Raw genomic sequence first — 17238 nt, 5'->3', positions numbered from 1 at the left:
GTGTTTGGAGCTCAATTATTATGGTGTAAAGCTTCGGGCAAGCGTCGAGGTCTTTAATTAGGTCGTGGAGATCGCCCCGAGCAATTTGACGGGTACCGGTGACCGCCCCCAAGGGTTGCCAAAAGTTTATGGGTTCGGTGACCGCCCCCAAGGGTTGTCATTTATATAGGTCCGATGACCGCCCTCAAGGGTCCCTTAGTGGAATCACGGCATCTTGCATTGTGCGAGGGTGTGAGGAGATTATGGTGGCCCTAGTGGCTTTTTGAGGAGAATTGTGCCTCCACACCGCTCCAAACGTAGATTAGCATCCGCAAGGGTATGAACTTCGGGATACATTGTCGTCTCTGTGTGCCTCGGTTATCTCTTACCCGAGCCTTATGCACTTCACTTTGTGATAGCCATAGCGTTTCATGTTATCTTTCTTGATATCACCTAATTGTTTATCTTGCCTAGCATAAGTTGTTGATGCACATAGGTGAGTCTAGTTGTTTTAGGTTTTGTGCTTGACAAATTAAACACTAGTTTTATTCCGCTTTTGTTCAAACCTAAATCATAATTATTTTAAAGCGCCTATTCACCCTCCTCTAGGCGACACGATCTTTCAAGCACGCATCGTCTGGGATCTACCTCGGCTGAAGGAAGGTCAAAGCTGCACGGTCCACCTCGATGGTGGGAACTCCGGAGATAGAACGAGGCAGAAACTATCAAACCATGTGTCGAAAACGTCACTCTGGGTATTTTTGGGCTTTTCAGCCCAACAGGGAAAATCCCTGAAAGCCCTCGCAAGCAGTGGAGGAGGTACCAAAATATTATTGGACGGGCTAAATTGAAGAAAAGCACACAAGTTTAGCTTCCCAGACCCAATTTCACCTTATTCAATGATTTGGCCTAAGGCTGGGCGGACCACCACCCACTTTTGTTTTAACTAAGCTCCATCCCTGCTCCTAGTCCCGTGTGTACCAAACAACACGAGAGCTATATCTCACTCTTTACGAGGTGGTAGCTCATCTCGTCTTGCCCCTGGCGCCGCTAGCATGCAGACCCAGGTGTATTTTGTGGTTTTAGAAAGCTAATATGGACCGGTTTGGACTAGTTGAAATTTCCGCGTGATCTTTTCTATGTGTTTTCTATATCGATTTTTTTCCTTTTGATTTTCTCCTTTTTTTGTCCTCATTTATTTATTATTGTCTTCCATTCCTTTTATTTTTTCCTTCATTCCTGAAATACACGCAAACATTTTTCAAATGCACATAGAACATTTTTCGTATACATGATTATCAGTTTTCACATACACGTTGAGTATTTCCAATTATGGGTTGAACATTTTTCTCAAATACATGTTGAACATTTTTTGATACACGATGAATTTTTTTAACACACATTGAACATTATGCATAAATGCTATGAACATGTTTTTTAAACATGCAAACCATTTGTTAACTGTTAGATTTCTTTTAAATGCGACAAACATTTTTTGGAATATTCGTAACTTTTTTTTACTTACCAAAATATATATTTTAACATTTTATAAATATGTTTTAAATGTCGAGAACATATGTTTGAAATTTGGGAACATTTTTTTAATGGTATAATTTTTTATTAAATCACGCATATATTTATTTACATTGTATACTTCTATTTAAATTTCTGAAACAAATTTTGAAATGCACGAACTTTTTTTAAATGTCACAAATATTTTTTGAAACGTGTGAATTTTTTTGGTTGCGTGATGAAATATTTTGATATTTTGAAACAATTATTTTTGTATTTAAATATTTCAAATATATAAACAAAAGTAAAAAAGAAAGAAGAAAAAATGAGAGGAAAAAACGAACGAAACGTAGCGGACCCACGCGACCCTATTGGGCCGACCTCGCTTGAGGTACAGAAGACGCGCGCTCAAGGCCTCAACAAGCGCCCCGGCCCCGCGCAGACGAGTCGAGCGAGGTCCCAGCAAAATGATAAGCTTCAGGAGTGAAGAAAGCATTCGAGGATAAGAGGAGGAAGAGCCGTTGAAGGACAAAGAAGAGATGACGATGTCGTCACCGGCGTCCACCCACCTCCTCCGCCCCGCGCCCGCGGCGCCCCTGCTCCCTCGCCGCGCCTCCGTGCAGCTCTCCCGCGTCGCCGGCGGAGCTGCGCCAAGGAGCAGGAGACGGAGCGGCCGCCTGGCGGTGGTCCGCGCGGCCACCGCGGAGGTGGCCGAGGCCGCCGGCGCCCCCGCCTACACCACCGAGTCCCTCATCCTATACTTCAAGGCCGAGGGCACCATGGAGGAGAGGGCTGTTCCCAAGATCACCCAGGCCCTCGAGGTGACATTCACTGATTGATTGATTTGTTGCTGATTGGGATGGACGATGAACGTCGGCCGGTAAATCAACCGTCGATTGAGGTGAACATGTGCGTGTGTGTTGTAGGGGATGGATGGCGTCACTGACCTGGAGGTGCTTATCGAAGAAGGCATCGGAAGTGTTGTGGTAAATTTGCCCCCTCTGCTCCTGATTTTTCATCGTCCACTGCTCCTAGTATTCAGTGTGCACGTATATATGTGCATTTCTTTTGCGTGGAATATACTTATCTGTCTACAGTCATATGCTCAAACCATTATCCCAATTTTGTAAACATGAGCGCTCATGTGATCAATCTATTTCTCAGCCACATTGTACCATGAGAAGTGTACTCTGCAAGCACAAGAAAAGACTGCCTTACAAGCAGAGAGAGCATTATCGTCAGATAGTAAGTAGTCTCGATAGTAGGCTCTTAATTCTAGGCCCAAACGATTTTCTTTCCTACAAACTCCTGTCAAAAGGAAAACCCACAAATGTCTATAATTTCTTTTTGTCTGGCACTCAAGTTATCTGAAAGAATCAAAAGAAGAAAGCAAAACACAATTAGCTACAAAGGTCACTGCAAGCTACTCCTGTAATCCTGTCTCTATTGCTGACAGATTAACCATGGAAATATAATCAGGAGAGATGAGAGCAACGCTGTATATTTTTGTATCCATTATGCTTATAAAAGTGAGTTGTAGTCGCAACATTTTACAAACAAAAACGCCGTTACGGACAATGTGGTGAGGAACAAGGAAAGTTCCTTGCAGTGGTTCTATCCTCAGGGCACCTGGAAAGCACAACAACAAAAAATATCAGTTAGGTCACTATGTGGTAAGCACTTATCTGATTTTTCACTATGTAGTTATATCGTCATGTTAGAAAAATACCATTTAAGTTGAAACTTGAAGACCACTTTTGTTTTTATTTGAATTTTTTTTAAAAAAAACAGATCAAGATCGAAACTCCAAATAGTTAAGATGTAGAACAGTTCACACTGATTTCTTGACAAATTTCTATTTTCACCAAGAAGTCATATTTATTTTCAAGTTTCCTCATACTTCTAAACTTCATTTTCCTTACAGTGCGAGGAAATGAAACACCTTCATTTTCCTTAGTTTGTTGAAACATCCAGAGCCTAGCATAAACTGCAGTGTTTTGTTAGCCCAAAAAGTACAAGACAAAAAAAGGGTTAAACTTAGCTGCCAGCAATAGCCAAAACGTTGCAGTTCTTTTTTGATAAAGGACGTTTTTATTATCTCAGAATGTAGTATCGAACGGATACAAAGCATTATGAGTAACACCAGGCCTCTGCATAACTAAAGATGCACACAGCCAAATCCAAAAGTTTGACAAAAAACATGAAATAAAACCGACATATCGGCAACAGTAGAGTCCTATAGGCTGACACTATGCCTATGTCGAAGGTGGTGGTGGATCGATCCGGAGGTTATGCTGCCACCCATGTTGGGAAAAAACCTCCGTAGCCACCTGCACATCAGTTCTAGAACAATTAATATGCATGTGCTCATTTTTAAGAGTCTTCTCACTCTGTAATAATTCATTCCATTTCCAGCTTCAAGAGCCTTGATGCATGGCTGCAGAAGCGAATTTATTTAATATAAAGTTCTATGTTCTATTCATGCCATTTTATTTCGTAAGGTTATGTGATACATTATCACCGTTGATGTATGTTTTTGCTGGAGCAACTGCAGTTAACGAAGGCGACAACAGTCCAAGCTACCGGGGTCGCCTCAAACCTGGTGGAAGCCATCCAGGGAGTTGGTTTCAAGCTGCAAACTCTGAGCCTCAGCTTCGAGGACTTTGACAAGGCGGACGCTGCTGCTGCAGTCACAGGAGAAGGAGCAGACGTCCAAGCCAGCGAGTGAGCTTCACGGCGCCGTGCCTGCGCTGAGTGCACAAGATGTGCTCTGATCGTTGGGGTTCAGTCTTTCTTCAGACATTTTTTTTCTTTGGTTGCCATACACTTCGCTCCTAGAATTTTTTCAAGCTGTACGTTTTACCTTCTGGCATGACTACGTACCCTATGGGGGCTTTTAGAAATGCTGCATCTTCCCATCATCAAAAAAAGAAGAAAAAAAATGAAATGCTGCGTCTTGGGAGTTTCCCGTTTCCTTCGCATTGGTGTGTGTTCTTGGCCCGTTCTATCTGAAGTGGGAGGACAAACCGTCTGGTCCGCCATATTACGCGCTGGTTGACCACGCTGCGTCAGCAAACTCACTCAATACGCTTCCCCAGAAAAGGAGAGGATGCCAACCTGGGCCGGTCTCGTAGAGACCCTCCATCTTCAAAATCTCAAACCCATGCAAACACACACACACACGACCGACCATTGCATGATGCGAATACACATAAACAATGAATATAACACACAAATAAAACTTATATTCAGTGTGGATCCACATATGTTCCACAAGATCATTGAGTAGTTGCACATGCATCTGTGTATCTTGGAATTGTCGATGCATCTCTAGAAAGTTCACAACATGCTCTGCATCTTGTTCTGGGAGGCGGGCATGCACTTCACCTTGTCAAAATCATGTGTGTGGGCTGCTCCTTTCTCCCTCATCCTCCATAATCATGATGTGCAAGATTACAGAACAGGTCATCACGTGCCGCAATGTCTCAGGATCCCACATCACTGCACCTCCACGAACAATACCCCAACAGGCTTGAAGCGCTTCAAATGGCATTTCCACATCCTTCCTCCCAACTTCTTGCATTTGTGCAAAGAGGCATCTTTTTTATCTTGGGGATTGGGTATAGTTTTCACAAACGTCCCACACCGAGGATAAAAACAATTGACAAGGTGGTACCCCCATGTTATAGTCATGCGCGTTGATGGTGTAGTTGCACGCAGGAGCATCCCCAACACAAGGTCTCTTGAGCAGCGGAGATCCCTGAAGCACATTGATGTTGTTGTGAGAACTTAGCATGCCAAAGAAAGCATGCTAAATTCACAAGTTCTTTGACGCCACTACTTCAAGTATGATGGTGGCCTCTTTGGTTTTCTCTTGGTACTGCCCGTGCAAACTGGTCTGACAATTTTTTCCATCGCCAATACATACAATAGACTGAACTAAGCATACCTAAAAGACCTCTTGCTACTCCAAATGTTAATAATGTTTATGTGTCCTTGACATTTGGTTCTCTTGAGTACTCCGTGTAGGTAAATTGCTCCATGGCATCAATGCATGTGATTTTCACAGCCGGGCGTACTCATCAACAACATTTATAGCTTTACCTTATGCAACATCCTCATAGTAGTCATTCATTTCTGCAACTGAGAGAATGACAGTTGTCCGCAACAATCCTTCCTCGGTGTGAAGTAATGATCACATGCCTTCACCCCATTCACTATGGGCAAGAATAAATGAGTGCTCATCTCGAAGCGACGCCAAAAAAAAACTCATAAAATATACCGGGTTGGGTTTGAAGTTGTGCGCCACTTATCATATCCCTAGAAACAACGGGCCTGCTCTTTTGTCGAACCCTTGAAGTTGCAAACATGTTCCTCTTACTTCTCCATTTCTTCCTGGATGCATCATCATCATGTCAACATCTTCGTCGGCATCGATGTTTGAATTGAACGAACCAATGAACCCTCTAAATATGTACTCATCAAGCTCTTTGTAACCAAAATCATCATCTGGCTAATCCACCACTTGCCTACAAACAAGTAAAGAATATCAAAATTAGCTTGGACATTTCTTCGAACACATGGCAGGCAAGGTGTATAGCGTACTAGTGCCACTTTCAAGGTGGCTACCGTGTCTGAGGCGGCAATTATGGTCGTGAGGGGTTTGGGGCCCCTGGTGACGGCGTCGCAGGATGGGGACATCGGCAAATCTAGGGTTGGAACGACACCAGAGCTAGGAAAGGGGTAATGCGAACGAGGAAGAAGAGTGGAAGAGGGCAGGGCAGAGGAGGATTGGGGAAGTTTAGAGAGATTTGGGGTGGATCCGGCGTAATTGGCGTGGCACGTCCGAGCCTAAATCCACCCCACATATGAAGTTGGTTTGAGAGATGTCGAACAACCCAGGCATATGGACCGTTGAGAGCCGAGTTGCAGTGGCGGGGCTATGTTGAGGCTGGGGGAGGGGGGGCATTGCCCCCCAGCCTTGGGATTTTTTCTGAAGAATTTATTTTTGTAGCCGCATACAGACTTTTACCCCTGCAAGAATTTATTTTTGTAGCCTCCCCAGTCATCCCAAGCTAGCTCTGCCACTGCTCGGTTGAGTGGCGTTTTATGACAAAGAATATAGCTGTGATGATATGCCCGAGCATATGGGGCAAAGTAGGGGGGGTGGCGGTTGAAGATTCTTTTATCCCGTATTATCCCGTGTAGAGAAGCGCTGGCTCTAGCTAATGATCTCTCTATCGCCCATGTTTTGATTGCTTCAAATTGCAAAGAGATCATGAATGACATCAACAGTCATACTAGAGGCATGCATGGCAACATCATCATTATAGAGATCGTAGCTACAGCCGCACAATTTCAGTCCCGCACCTTCATCTTCGAAGGTAGAAGTTCGAACATTGAGACACATAGCCTCGGTAGCCTCGGTAAATATGCTATAGGTCTTCCTGAAGGACGCCATTCGTGGCTTCTTCAACTTTCGAATCTACTCCCTTTGTTCTATAATATAAGAGTGTTTTTGACACTAATGCTAATGTTAAAAATGCTTTTATATTATGAGACGAAGGGAATACTAAATTGTATCTGCCTGAACATTATTATTTAATTAATAAAGTGAACGTGTTTAGTCTGAAAAACACCACGCCCCCCGTCCAAACTTTCCCTCAGCATGTCGGCATGGGACTGGGATCAAGTGACATGTGCTACGGTGACATGCACGGTGACATGCGGCTCAAATTCAAATTTAAACATTGCGAAAAAATCTGAAAAAAGTTATGCATGTTCATAGCACATACTAAGATAAGCTCTAAAAATTTCAGATCAAAATTCGAAACATACATCGAGAAACAAAAAAGAGAAATCTGTCATGAATAGTTTCCGAACGGTTCTCTCTAGACTATTCACATATGAGTTTTTCTTTTTTATTTCTCGATTATGTTTTGAATTTTGATCTGAAATTTTTAGGGATTATCTTAATATGTGATGTGAACATGCATGATTTTTTTTAGATTTTTTCGCAATGTTTAAATTTGAATTTAGGTCACATATCACCGTAGCGCATGTCACCTGATCCCAGTCGGTCGGCATGTCACCGCGTACTTCTTGGGGTTTCTACCGCCCCTTCCCCACGCCGTAGGGCCTCGCCGGCATGGCCTCCCGCACCCGCGTCCCAGCGTCCTCGCCGCCGCCCACGGTTGCCACCGCCGGCTGCGTCCGCGGAAATTTTCCATGGCACGAAGCGGAAACGGTCTCCGGTGAGAAAAATGAGTCTGAAACAGCTGCTCGGCGTGGAGCGCGAGCGCGGACCAGTGCACCACTCTATCTGCCGTCATTTCCATCCTTTGTTGACTACTCTGGCCGCTGCCTCATTCCCAGTGGCATGCTTCCTTGACCAGGCAGGTCAGGCACCAAAAACAAACCCCAAAGACGGGCCAGTGCTTCAGGAATGTCAACACCTGATGAAGTCCTGGGCACCCGGTAAAGCGTGATGGCCTGTTTACAAGTGAAACGGTTACTTATCAGGTTACCGTCACATCGTGTGAAAACCGGGACACCACAAAATCAAAAGACCACTAGTTGGTGCACTCAGAAGTCTCGAGAAATCTTGACGCACACATCCGGCGACAAAGCTACGAATATTCGACTCGGCAAGACGGCAACTGCCGTGACACCGAGAGTCTGAGACAAATCCATTCGATGGCCGTGCCCAGGAAACCAGTCGCCGGACCATTCCAAGCACCACGTAAGCGCGGTTCAAGGCCTGCCATGGCAGACAGGGACGTGAGAAAACCCGCGAAATTTGACCCGGCCAGCCGCGCCGCGCCGCGCCTCCATCCATCGGCGCGGCATCTCCGGCTCGCGGAGCTGGCTCAGATGCCGTGTGTGTGATCGACAAAAAGGGAGGAGTGCAACGAGAGTAGTAGGCCGTACAAAAGTATTGCTTATAGAAGTGCATGTGGGTCATGGTCACCACGCCCGGTAGCAATTGTAAAATGCCCCCCGAGAAGTTTTAGAGATGGAATACAAAATTAATCGGTGCTAGGCGACGTGGTTCGTGCGAGCGGGGAACCAAATGGGAGCTCCCGCATCTGCGCCGCGCAAGAACCTCGATGCTGGTGTTAAAGAACGGAATCGTACAGACGCATCAAGTTACAAGAAAAACCAGGTTGAAATATGGTCGTAAACTTTAGAGGACTGCTTCATGATTGCCGGCTGAAATGGCCTAGCCGGAAATTCACAGGGCACGCACCTGCCTGGCCGCACCATTGCTTCACGATTGCTTCACTATCCACATAGTCATTGGATTCTGCACGAGGGCATTGCCAAATTTTAAGTTTTAGTGTATAAAACTTGATGATTTTGTCGTTCATTCGTATGAAGTTTCACACTTGAAATTTTAAAAACTCATTAAAACCTATTCAAACTTAATTTGAACTTTCGGTTAAAAAGATGCAAAAGACTCAAAATCGAAAGCCCAAAAGATAGGGTCGGTGCCCCAGCACCTGCGTGCCACAAATCCCATCTTTCTAGCTACCTACTTGGTGTACAAAGACTTGCGAGAAAATGTAACAGAACATACAAAAAACTTGGAACATACTCCATGAGCCACCCAAGAGTAACATACTTCACGTGCATATTAAACAAGTGTGGACCCATGAGCCACTCAAGAGTAACACAGGTATGCATTGCTCGGTGCCTCGGTCCACACCGTGCATCAACACGCGTATTGAGATACATTGCTTCCTCTATTAGATCATTGCAAGTGGCATCCCATCCATCAATTTGATGATAAAATGGTAGAAACTTGCATAGATGTATGGATGTTTCATGTTCTAGATCGGGCAATGCCGCCGAGTGACGACTGATTTGTTCGAACGGAAATCGAGTGGTGAATCGAGATGGTTGCACAGAGACGCAATCTAACCAGGTTCGGATCCTCAATGGAGAGGTAACACCCTACTCCCGCTTGCTTTGAGTTATATTGCTCGAGTGCTCATCGGAGATCGGGAAGATCACTGGAATTGCGTCTTGAATTACAAGGTATGCCGGGAAGGCGGCCAAGGTGGTTAGCAAGGAACCCTAGCCCTATATGGCATTAGAATGTGTTAGATCCCCGCCCAGGATGGGGACTTAGCTCACCTTATGTACCTAACCGAGTTAGGGTTACATGGTCCGGGTAGGACAAAAGGTGGGCTAGCATGAATTGGTTGAACCAGACCATGTCGTGCGTCTGTAGGTTGATGTTGTCTTGCCTCCCAAGATAGTGCGGCGTTGGTGTGGCTCTTGGGCCCAAGCCATTGACTCGGCTTGCTTGGAAATGACGTGGCCAGTGTTTTGCCTAATTAGTTGTAACCCAGGTGTCATATCCTCATCGGGATGTAATGAAATGTAGAAGTTATTTTTTCGTGGAAGATAGTTATTTGTTAGTAATAGAAGGACCGGATATTGCTAGTAATGGGAACTCTTTTGGGCTAGTCCTTCATAATATGTGTGCAATCTTGTCGAGTGTCAAACTTTTCTCGTGCTCGCGTCAAGCGGAATTGTGGAGCAATCAACTATATGCCATGGTTTTTCCATGGGAAAAAATCCTAAAGTCAAGATTTGACCCATTTTACAAGGTGAGTTGCACCCAATGGTCAAGGATGTACATGTCACGGACGCATGGTCAGATGGTCCAGAAGGACCGAATCATGAGAGGCCACCTAGAGTATCTAGTTTTAATGTTAGACATCTTCCAATGCATTGGTGCTAAAGTGGGGTGCTAAGTGCATTAAAATGCTTAGCAACCAATGACCTTAATGCATGGGCGCTTAGCTTTTGTAGCTAAGCTTTCTTTATTTAATTTTTTAATAACAAAACTCCTTTATGTATTGGTTGGTAGTCTTTTTCTATAGGTCCATGTGCTTAACATTGGTTCTTCTTGAGGTCACTATAAGAGCAAGTATAATAAGGTAACGTGGGTGATACGTCTCCAACGTATCTACTTTTCCAAACACTTTTGACCTTGTTTTGGACTCTAACTTGCATGATTTGAATGGAACTAACATGGACTGATGCTGTTTTCAGCAGAATTGACATGGTGTTATTTTTGTGCAGAAATAAAAGTTCTTGGAATGACCTGAAAATTCACGAAGTCACGTTTTGGAATTTATAAAAAATACTGGTGAAAGAATCAGCGTAAGGCGGCCCACACCCTGTCCACGGGGGTGCAGAGCGCCCCCCTCCCGGGGCACGCCCCCTGCCTCGTGGGCCCCCTGAGGATCCACCGACGTCAACTCCAAGTCTATATATTCACGTTCCGGGAGAAAAAAATAAGGGAGAAGGATTCATCGCGTTTTACGATACGAAGCCACCGCCAAGCCCTAAACTTCATCGGGAGGGCTGATCTGGAGTCCGTTCGGGGCTCCGGAGAGGGAAATCCGTCGCCATCATCATCATCAACCTTTCTCCATCACCAATTTCATGATGCTCACCGTCGTGCATGAGTAATTCCATCATAGGCTTGCTGGACGGTGATGGGTTGGATGGGATTTACTATATAATCAAGTTAGTTTTGTTAGGGTTTGATCCCTAGTATCCATTATGTTCTAAGATTGATGTTGCTATGACTTTGCTATGCTTAATGCTTGTCACTAGGGCCCGAGTGCCATGATTTCAGATCTGAACCTATTATGTTTTCATGAATATATGTGAGTTCTTGATCCTATCTTGCAAGTCAATAGTCACCTACTATGTGTTATGATTCGGTAACCCCGAAGTGACAATAATCGGGACCACTCCCGGTGATGACCGTAGTTTGGGGAGTTTATGTATTCACTAAATGTTAATGCTTTGGTCCGGTACTCTATCAAAAGGAGGCGTTAATATCCCTTAGTTTCCAATAGGACCCCGCTGTCACGGGAGGGTAGGACAAAAGATGGCATGCAAGTTATTTTCCATAAGCACGTATGACTATATTTGGTATACATGCCTACATTACATTGATGAACTGGAGCTAGTTCTGTGTCACCCTATGTTATAACTGTTGCATGAGGAATCGCATCCGACATAATTATTCATCATTGATCCATTGCCTATGAGCTTTTCACTTATTGATCTTTGCTTAGTTACTTTTCCGTTGTCACTGTTACAATTGCTACAAAACTGCTACTGTTACTTTTGTCACCGTTACCGTTACTTCCATATTACTTTGCTACTAAATACTTTGTTGCAGATATTAAGTCTTTCAGGTGTGGTTGATTTGACAACTCAACTGATAATACTTGAGAATATTCTCTGGCTCTCCTTGTGTCGAATCAATAAATTTGGGTTGAATACTCTACCCTCGAAAACTGTTGCGACCCCCATACTTGTGCGATCCCCAAATTTATTGATTCGACACAAGGGGAGCCAAAGAATAATATCAAGTATTAACAGTTGAGTTGTCAATTCAACCACACCTGGAAAACTTAATATCTGCAGTAAAGTATTTAGTAGCAAAGTAATATGATAATAACGGTAACGGTAGCAAAAGTAATAGTTTTGGTTTTATAGTGATTGTAACAATAGCAACGGAAAAGTAAATAAGCAAAGAACAATATGTGAAGAGCTCTTAGGCAATGGATCAGTGATGGATAATTATGTTAGATGCGATTCCTCATGCAATAGTTATAACATAGCGTGACACAGAACTAGCTCCAGTTCATCAATGTAATGTAGGCATGTATTTCGAATATAGTCATACATGCTTATGGAAAAGAACTTGCATGGCATCTTTTGTCCTACCCTTCCATGGCAGCGGGGTCCTATTGGAAACTAAGGGATATTAAGGCCTCCTTTTAATAGAGTACCGGACCAAAGCATTAACACTTAGTGAATACATGAACTCCTCAAACTACGGTCATCACCGGTAAGTATCCCGATTATTTTCACTTCGGGGTTAATGGATCATAACACATAATAGGTGACTATAGACTTGCAATATAGGATTAAGAACTCACATATATTCATGAAAATATAATAGGTTCAGATCTGAAATCATGGCACTCGGGCCCTAGTGACAAGCATTAAGCATAGCAAAGTCATAGCAACATCAATCTCAGAACATAATGGATACTAGGGATCAAACCCTAACAAAACTAACTCGATTACATGATAAATCTCATCCAACCCATCACCATCCAGCAAGTCTGCGATGGAATTACTCACGCACGGTGGTGAGCATCATGAAATTGGTGATGGAGGAAGGTTGATGATGACGATGGCGACAGATTCCCCTCTCTGAAGCCCCGAACAGACTCCAGATCAGCCCTCCCGAGAGAGATTAGGGCTTGGCGGTGGCTCCGTATCGTAAAACGTGATGATTCCTTCTCTCCTATTTTTTCTCCCCGAACACGAATATATAGAGTTGGAGTTGAGGTCGGAGGAGCACCAGGGGGCTCACGAGGCAGGGGGGGCGCCCAGGGGGGTAGGCGCGCGCCCACCCTTGTGGACAGGGTGTGGGCCCCCTGGCCTTGATTCTTTCACTGGTATTTTTTTATAAATTCCAAAAATATTCTCCGTGAAGTTTCAGGTCATTCCGAGAACCTTTATTTCTGCACAAAAACAACACCATGGCAATTCTGCTGAAAACAGCGTTAGTCCGGGTTAGTTCCATTCAAATAAAGCAAGTTAGAGTCCAAAACAAGGGCAAAAGTGTTTGGAAAAGTAGATACGATGGAGACGTATCGACTCCCCCAAGCTTAAACCTTTGCTTGTCCTCAAGCAATTCAGTTGACAAACTGAAATTGATAAATAAAAACTTTTACAAACTCTGCTTGCTCTTGTTGTTGTAAATATGTAAAGTCAGCATTCAAGTTTTTAGCAAAGATTATGAACTAACCATATTCACAATAACATTTAGGTCTCATGTTACTCATATCAATGGCATAATCAACTAGCGAGCAATAATAGTAAATCTCGAATGACAACACTTTCTCAAAACAATCATAATATGATATAACAAGATGGTGTCTTGCTAGCCCTGTCTGAGACCGCAAAACATAAATGCAGAGCACCCCTGAAGATCAAGGACTGACTGGAATTTGTAATTCATGGTAAAAGAGATCCATTCACAGTCATACTCAATGTAAACTAATAATAATACATGCAGATGACAACGGTGCTCTCCAACTGGTGCTTTTTAATAAGAGGATGATAACTCAACATAAAAGTAAATAGATATGCCCTTCACAAAGGGAAGCAGGGATTTGTAGAGGTGCCAGAGCTCGGTTTTTAAATAGAGATGGATAATATTTTGAGCGGTATACTTTCATTGTCAATATAACAACCGAGAGATTTCGATATCTTCCATGCTACACACATTATAGGCGGTTCCCAAAAAGAATGGTAAAGTTTATACTCCCCTACCACAAACAAGCATCAATCCATAGCTTGCCTAAAACAACGGGTGCCTCCAACTAACAATAATCCTGGGAGAGTTTTGTTTGTAATTATTTTGATTTGATTTGAGCATGGGACTGGGCATCCCGGTGACCAGCCATTTTCTCGTGAGTGAGGAGCGGAGTACACTCCTCTTGAGAATAACCCGCCTAGCATGGAAGATACATGAGCTATTCGAGCATACAAAACAGAATTTTTATTTAAAGGTTTAGAGTTTGACACATACAAATTTACTTGGAACGGCAGGTAGATACCGCATATAGGAAGGTATGGTAGACTCACATGGAACAACTTTTGGGGTTTATGGAATTGGATGCACAAGCAGTATTCCCGCTTAGTACAGGTGAAGGCTATAAAGAGACTGGGAAGCGACCAGCTAGAGAGCGACAATAGTCATGAACATGCATTAAAATTAATCAATGTTGAATGCAAGCATGAGTAGGATATAAATCACCATGAACATAAATATCGTGGAGGCTATGCTAATTTTGTTTCAACTACATGCGTGAACATGTGTCAAGTCAAGCCACTCGAATCGTTCAAAGAAGGATACCACCCTATCATACCACATCACAACCATTTTAATAGCATGTTGGCACGCAAGGTAAACCATTATAAACTCCTAGCAAATTAAGCATGGCATAAGCAACTATAATCTTTAATTGTCATTGCAAACATGTTTCACTCATAATAGGGTGAATCAGAAACGATGAACTAATTGTATTATAAAGACAAGAGAGGTCGAGTTCATACCAACTTTTTTCATCTCAACCAGTTCATCATATATCGTCATTATTGTCTTTCGCTTGCACGACCGAATGATGTGAACAATAATAATAATAGTGCACGTGCATTGGACTAAGCTAGAATCTGCAAGCATTCAATTGAAGAGAGAAGACAAGGTAATATAGGCTCTTTGTTAGATCGACAATAATGCATATGAGAGCCACTTAACATTTTCATTAAGGTCTTCCCCTCTCGACCCCTATAGAAAAGAAAAGAAACAAAACTATTTACACGGGAAAGTTCCCAACAAGCAAAAGAAGAACGAGAAATCTTTTGGGGTTTTCTTTTAATTATTACTACTACAAGCATGGAAAATAAACTAGCTAAAAGCTACAACTAATTTTTTTAATTTTTATCTTAAGGTTTTTCAAACACACAAGAAGAAAACTAGAAAAAGAAATTGAACTAGCACGGATAGTACGATGAAAAAGTATGAGCACCGATAACTGGCATGAATGTGTGAACATGAATATAATGTCGGTGATAGATATGTACTCCCCCAAGCTTAGGCTTTTGGCCTAAGTTGGTCTATGCCCATGGATCAAAGCTGCCCTCTCCGATGTACTGAGGAGGATCCTCAGGGTGCCACTGGTTAGCGATCTCCTCCGGATCCCACTAATAAACAAACTGACAGTGAGGATCAGATAGTGGCTCCGGCTCTGGAGCCGATGTCAGGCTCTGGTATGCCTGAACGGCCTCCGGCCAAACAAGGTACGTGCCTGAAAATATGTTGAACAAAGATGGAGCAGGCACGGTAATAGTCTCAAAGTGATTCTTATTAAATATTAGTCTATAGTTAAGCATCTTCTTCTTATTCTTAACAATAAAATCATGTGCTACCATGCTCTTATAATCTAGAAAAATATGAGGCAACAACTTTTTCTCTTTCTCATAATGCCTAATATTAAAGTGTGCAGCAAGGCGCGAGGCGAAGATGCCTCCTAAGAAGAGACCCTTTGTACGGTTCAGATTTAACCGTTTAGCAACAATAGCGCCTAAACTAAAAGTGGTATCACGAAACAAAGCATGTCGCAAAATAACAATATCAGGGCACTAAGATTTCCACAGTTCCCGCGACCAATTAAGCATCTACTAGCAAATATTGCAAAGTAACGTAGGACAAGAAAATGTATGCTAGTAATTCTTGCATCGAAAACCTTCCTCGTTTCCCCTACAGCAATCATATCAATAAATCCTTCCACATTATTACGATGTGGTTTCTCTATGCTGCCCTCAAAGGGTATCCTACAAACCCGGCAAAAATCATAAAGTGACATCTCCTTGTGCTCATCATATAAATAAAATTCCACCAAAGGCAGCGATCTCCTAGCATGGAAATGAAAATGTTGCACAAAAATATTGGTGAGTAGGAGATACTGTTCACGCTGGTCGTGGAGGAAGTCGGTGAGGCCTGCATTCTCAGCCAAATAATAAAAATCTTCATAAATCTCGGCTTCTCTCAAGAACTCATCACACGACCATTCACACGGCCGAACCTCTGCACTACGAGGGAGATTATACTTGGGCTTCTTATTCTCTTCACTTTGCTTATCCTTCGAGCTTCGACTCGATGAGCCCCTCAAAAATCTCTTCATCTTTTTCTGAAAATTTCTGAAATTTTTAGTAACTTAAAATAAAAATGAACCAAACTCACCAAAATCGATAGCAACTACCCCTACAAGTGTCTAGAGGCTATATCATGCATTAAAACTACTTTTGACCACATAATATTGACATGCAAGCTCAAGAACAGGGTCACCTAAGCAGCAAAAATTTGCAATAAATAAAGCACCAGAACAAAAACTAATTGGACCATTGGAGGAGTCACATACCAAAGAACAATTCCCCAAAGCAGTTTTGTGAATGGAGCTTTGAGCAAGGAGATTGAAAATGGCAGCAAGATGAGCTAGAACACGGGTTTGAGCTGGTGGATGATTTTTTCTGGATGAAGATGAAGTGTGTGGGTGCAAGAATAAGTGGAGGGGACCCATGTGGGGTCCACGAGGCAGGGGGCACGCTCAGGGGGTAGGGCGCTCGTGGGCACACGGTGGGTCCCCCTGATGTGTTTTCAGTGCCAATAATTCTTAAATATTCTGGAAAAAATCATATTTCATTTTCAAGGCAATGGGAGAATTTTTATTTTCAGGGTATTTTTTATTTCAAGGATAATTCAAAAAACAGACAGAAAATACTATTTTTACTTTATTTAAGATAAATAATAGAAATTAAAAGAGGGTACAGAAGGTTGTGCTTTCTAACTTCATCCATCTCATGCTCATCAAAAGGAATCCACTAACAAGGTTGATCAAGTCTTGTTAACAAACTCATTCTGAATCGCATGAAACCGGAGAAATTTCGAATAACACTAGGTTACCTCAACGGGGATATGCACATCCCCAACAATAAGAATATCACATTTCTTCTTGACAATGGGAAGAGGAAATTAAAAACCTCCAATAATAATCGTTCAAAATTTTCTAATAGAATTGATACCATGGACTTGAGGTTGTTTCCTCAGAAAGTGTACCGTATGCTCATTAC

The 17238-nt window shown here is 42.8% G+C and overlaps 1 protein-coding gene across 2 annotated transcripts; it reads left to right on the top strand.

Moving 5' to 3' along the window:
* The first annotated feature begins 1937 nt into the window (after positions 1-1937).
* On the top strand, positions 1938-4472 carry LOC123055942 (uncharacterized). Of its 2 annotated transcripts, XM_044479742.1 has the most exons (4): positions 1938-2312; positions 2418-2477; positions 2656-2736; positions 4046-4472. In XM_044479742.1, exons 1-4 carry the CDS (start codon positions 2031-2033, stop codon positions 4217-4219), a joined length of 597 nt encoding a protein of 198 aa, XP_044335677.1. In that variant the 5' UTR covers positions 1938-2030; the 3' UTR covers positions 4220-4472. The 2 variants fall into 2 exon arrangements, with proteins under 2 accessions (XP_044335677.1, XP_044335682.1); XM_044479747.1 differs by lacking the exon at positions 2656-2736 and having other exon boundaries at positions 1946-2312.
* The last annotated feature ends 12766 nt before the right edge of the window (positions 4473-17238 follow it).

This window comes from Triticum aestivum, chromosome 1A (genome assembly GCF_018294505.1).
Source record: "Triticum aestivum cultivar Chinese Spring chromosome 1A, IWGSC CS RefSeq v2.1, whole genome shotgun sequence".
In the NCBI taxonomy this organism is placed as follows: domain Eukaryota; kingdom Viridiplantae; phylum Streptophyta; class Magnoliopsida; order Poales; family Poaceae; genus Triticum; species Triticum aestivum.
This window is presented reverse-complemented; position numbering and strand designations above follow the sequence as displayed.

What these genes read in the sequence shown, in the direction of transcription:
- LOC123055942 (XM_044479742.1), top strand. Translation starts at nt 2,031, where the DNA reads ATGACGATGTCGTCACCGGCGTCCACCCACCTCCTCCGCCCCGCGCCC. An exon ending in AAGGCATCGGAAGTGTTGTG is followed by an intron (nt 2,478 to 2,655) that starts GTAAATTTGCCC and finishes TCTATTTCTCAG; the next exon opens with CCACATTGTACCATGAGAAG. An exon ending in GAGAGCATTATCGTCAGATA is followed by an intron (nt 2,737 to 4,045) that starts GTAAGTAGTCTC and finishes GAGCAACTGCAG; the next exon opens with TTAACGAAGGCGACAACAGT.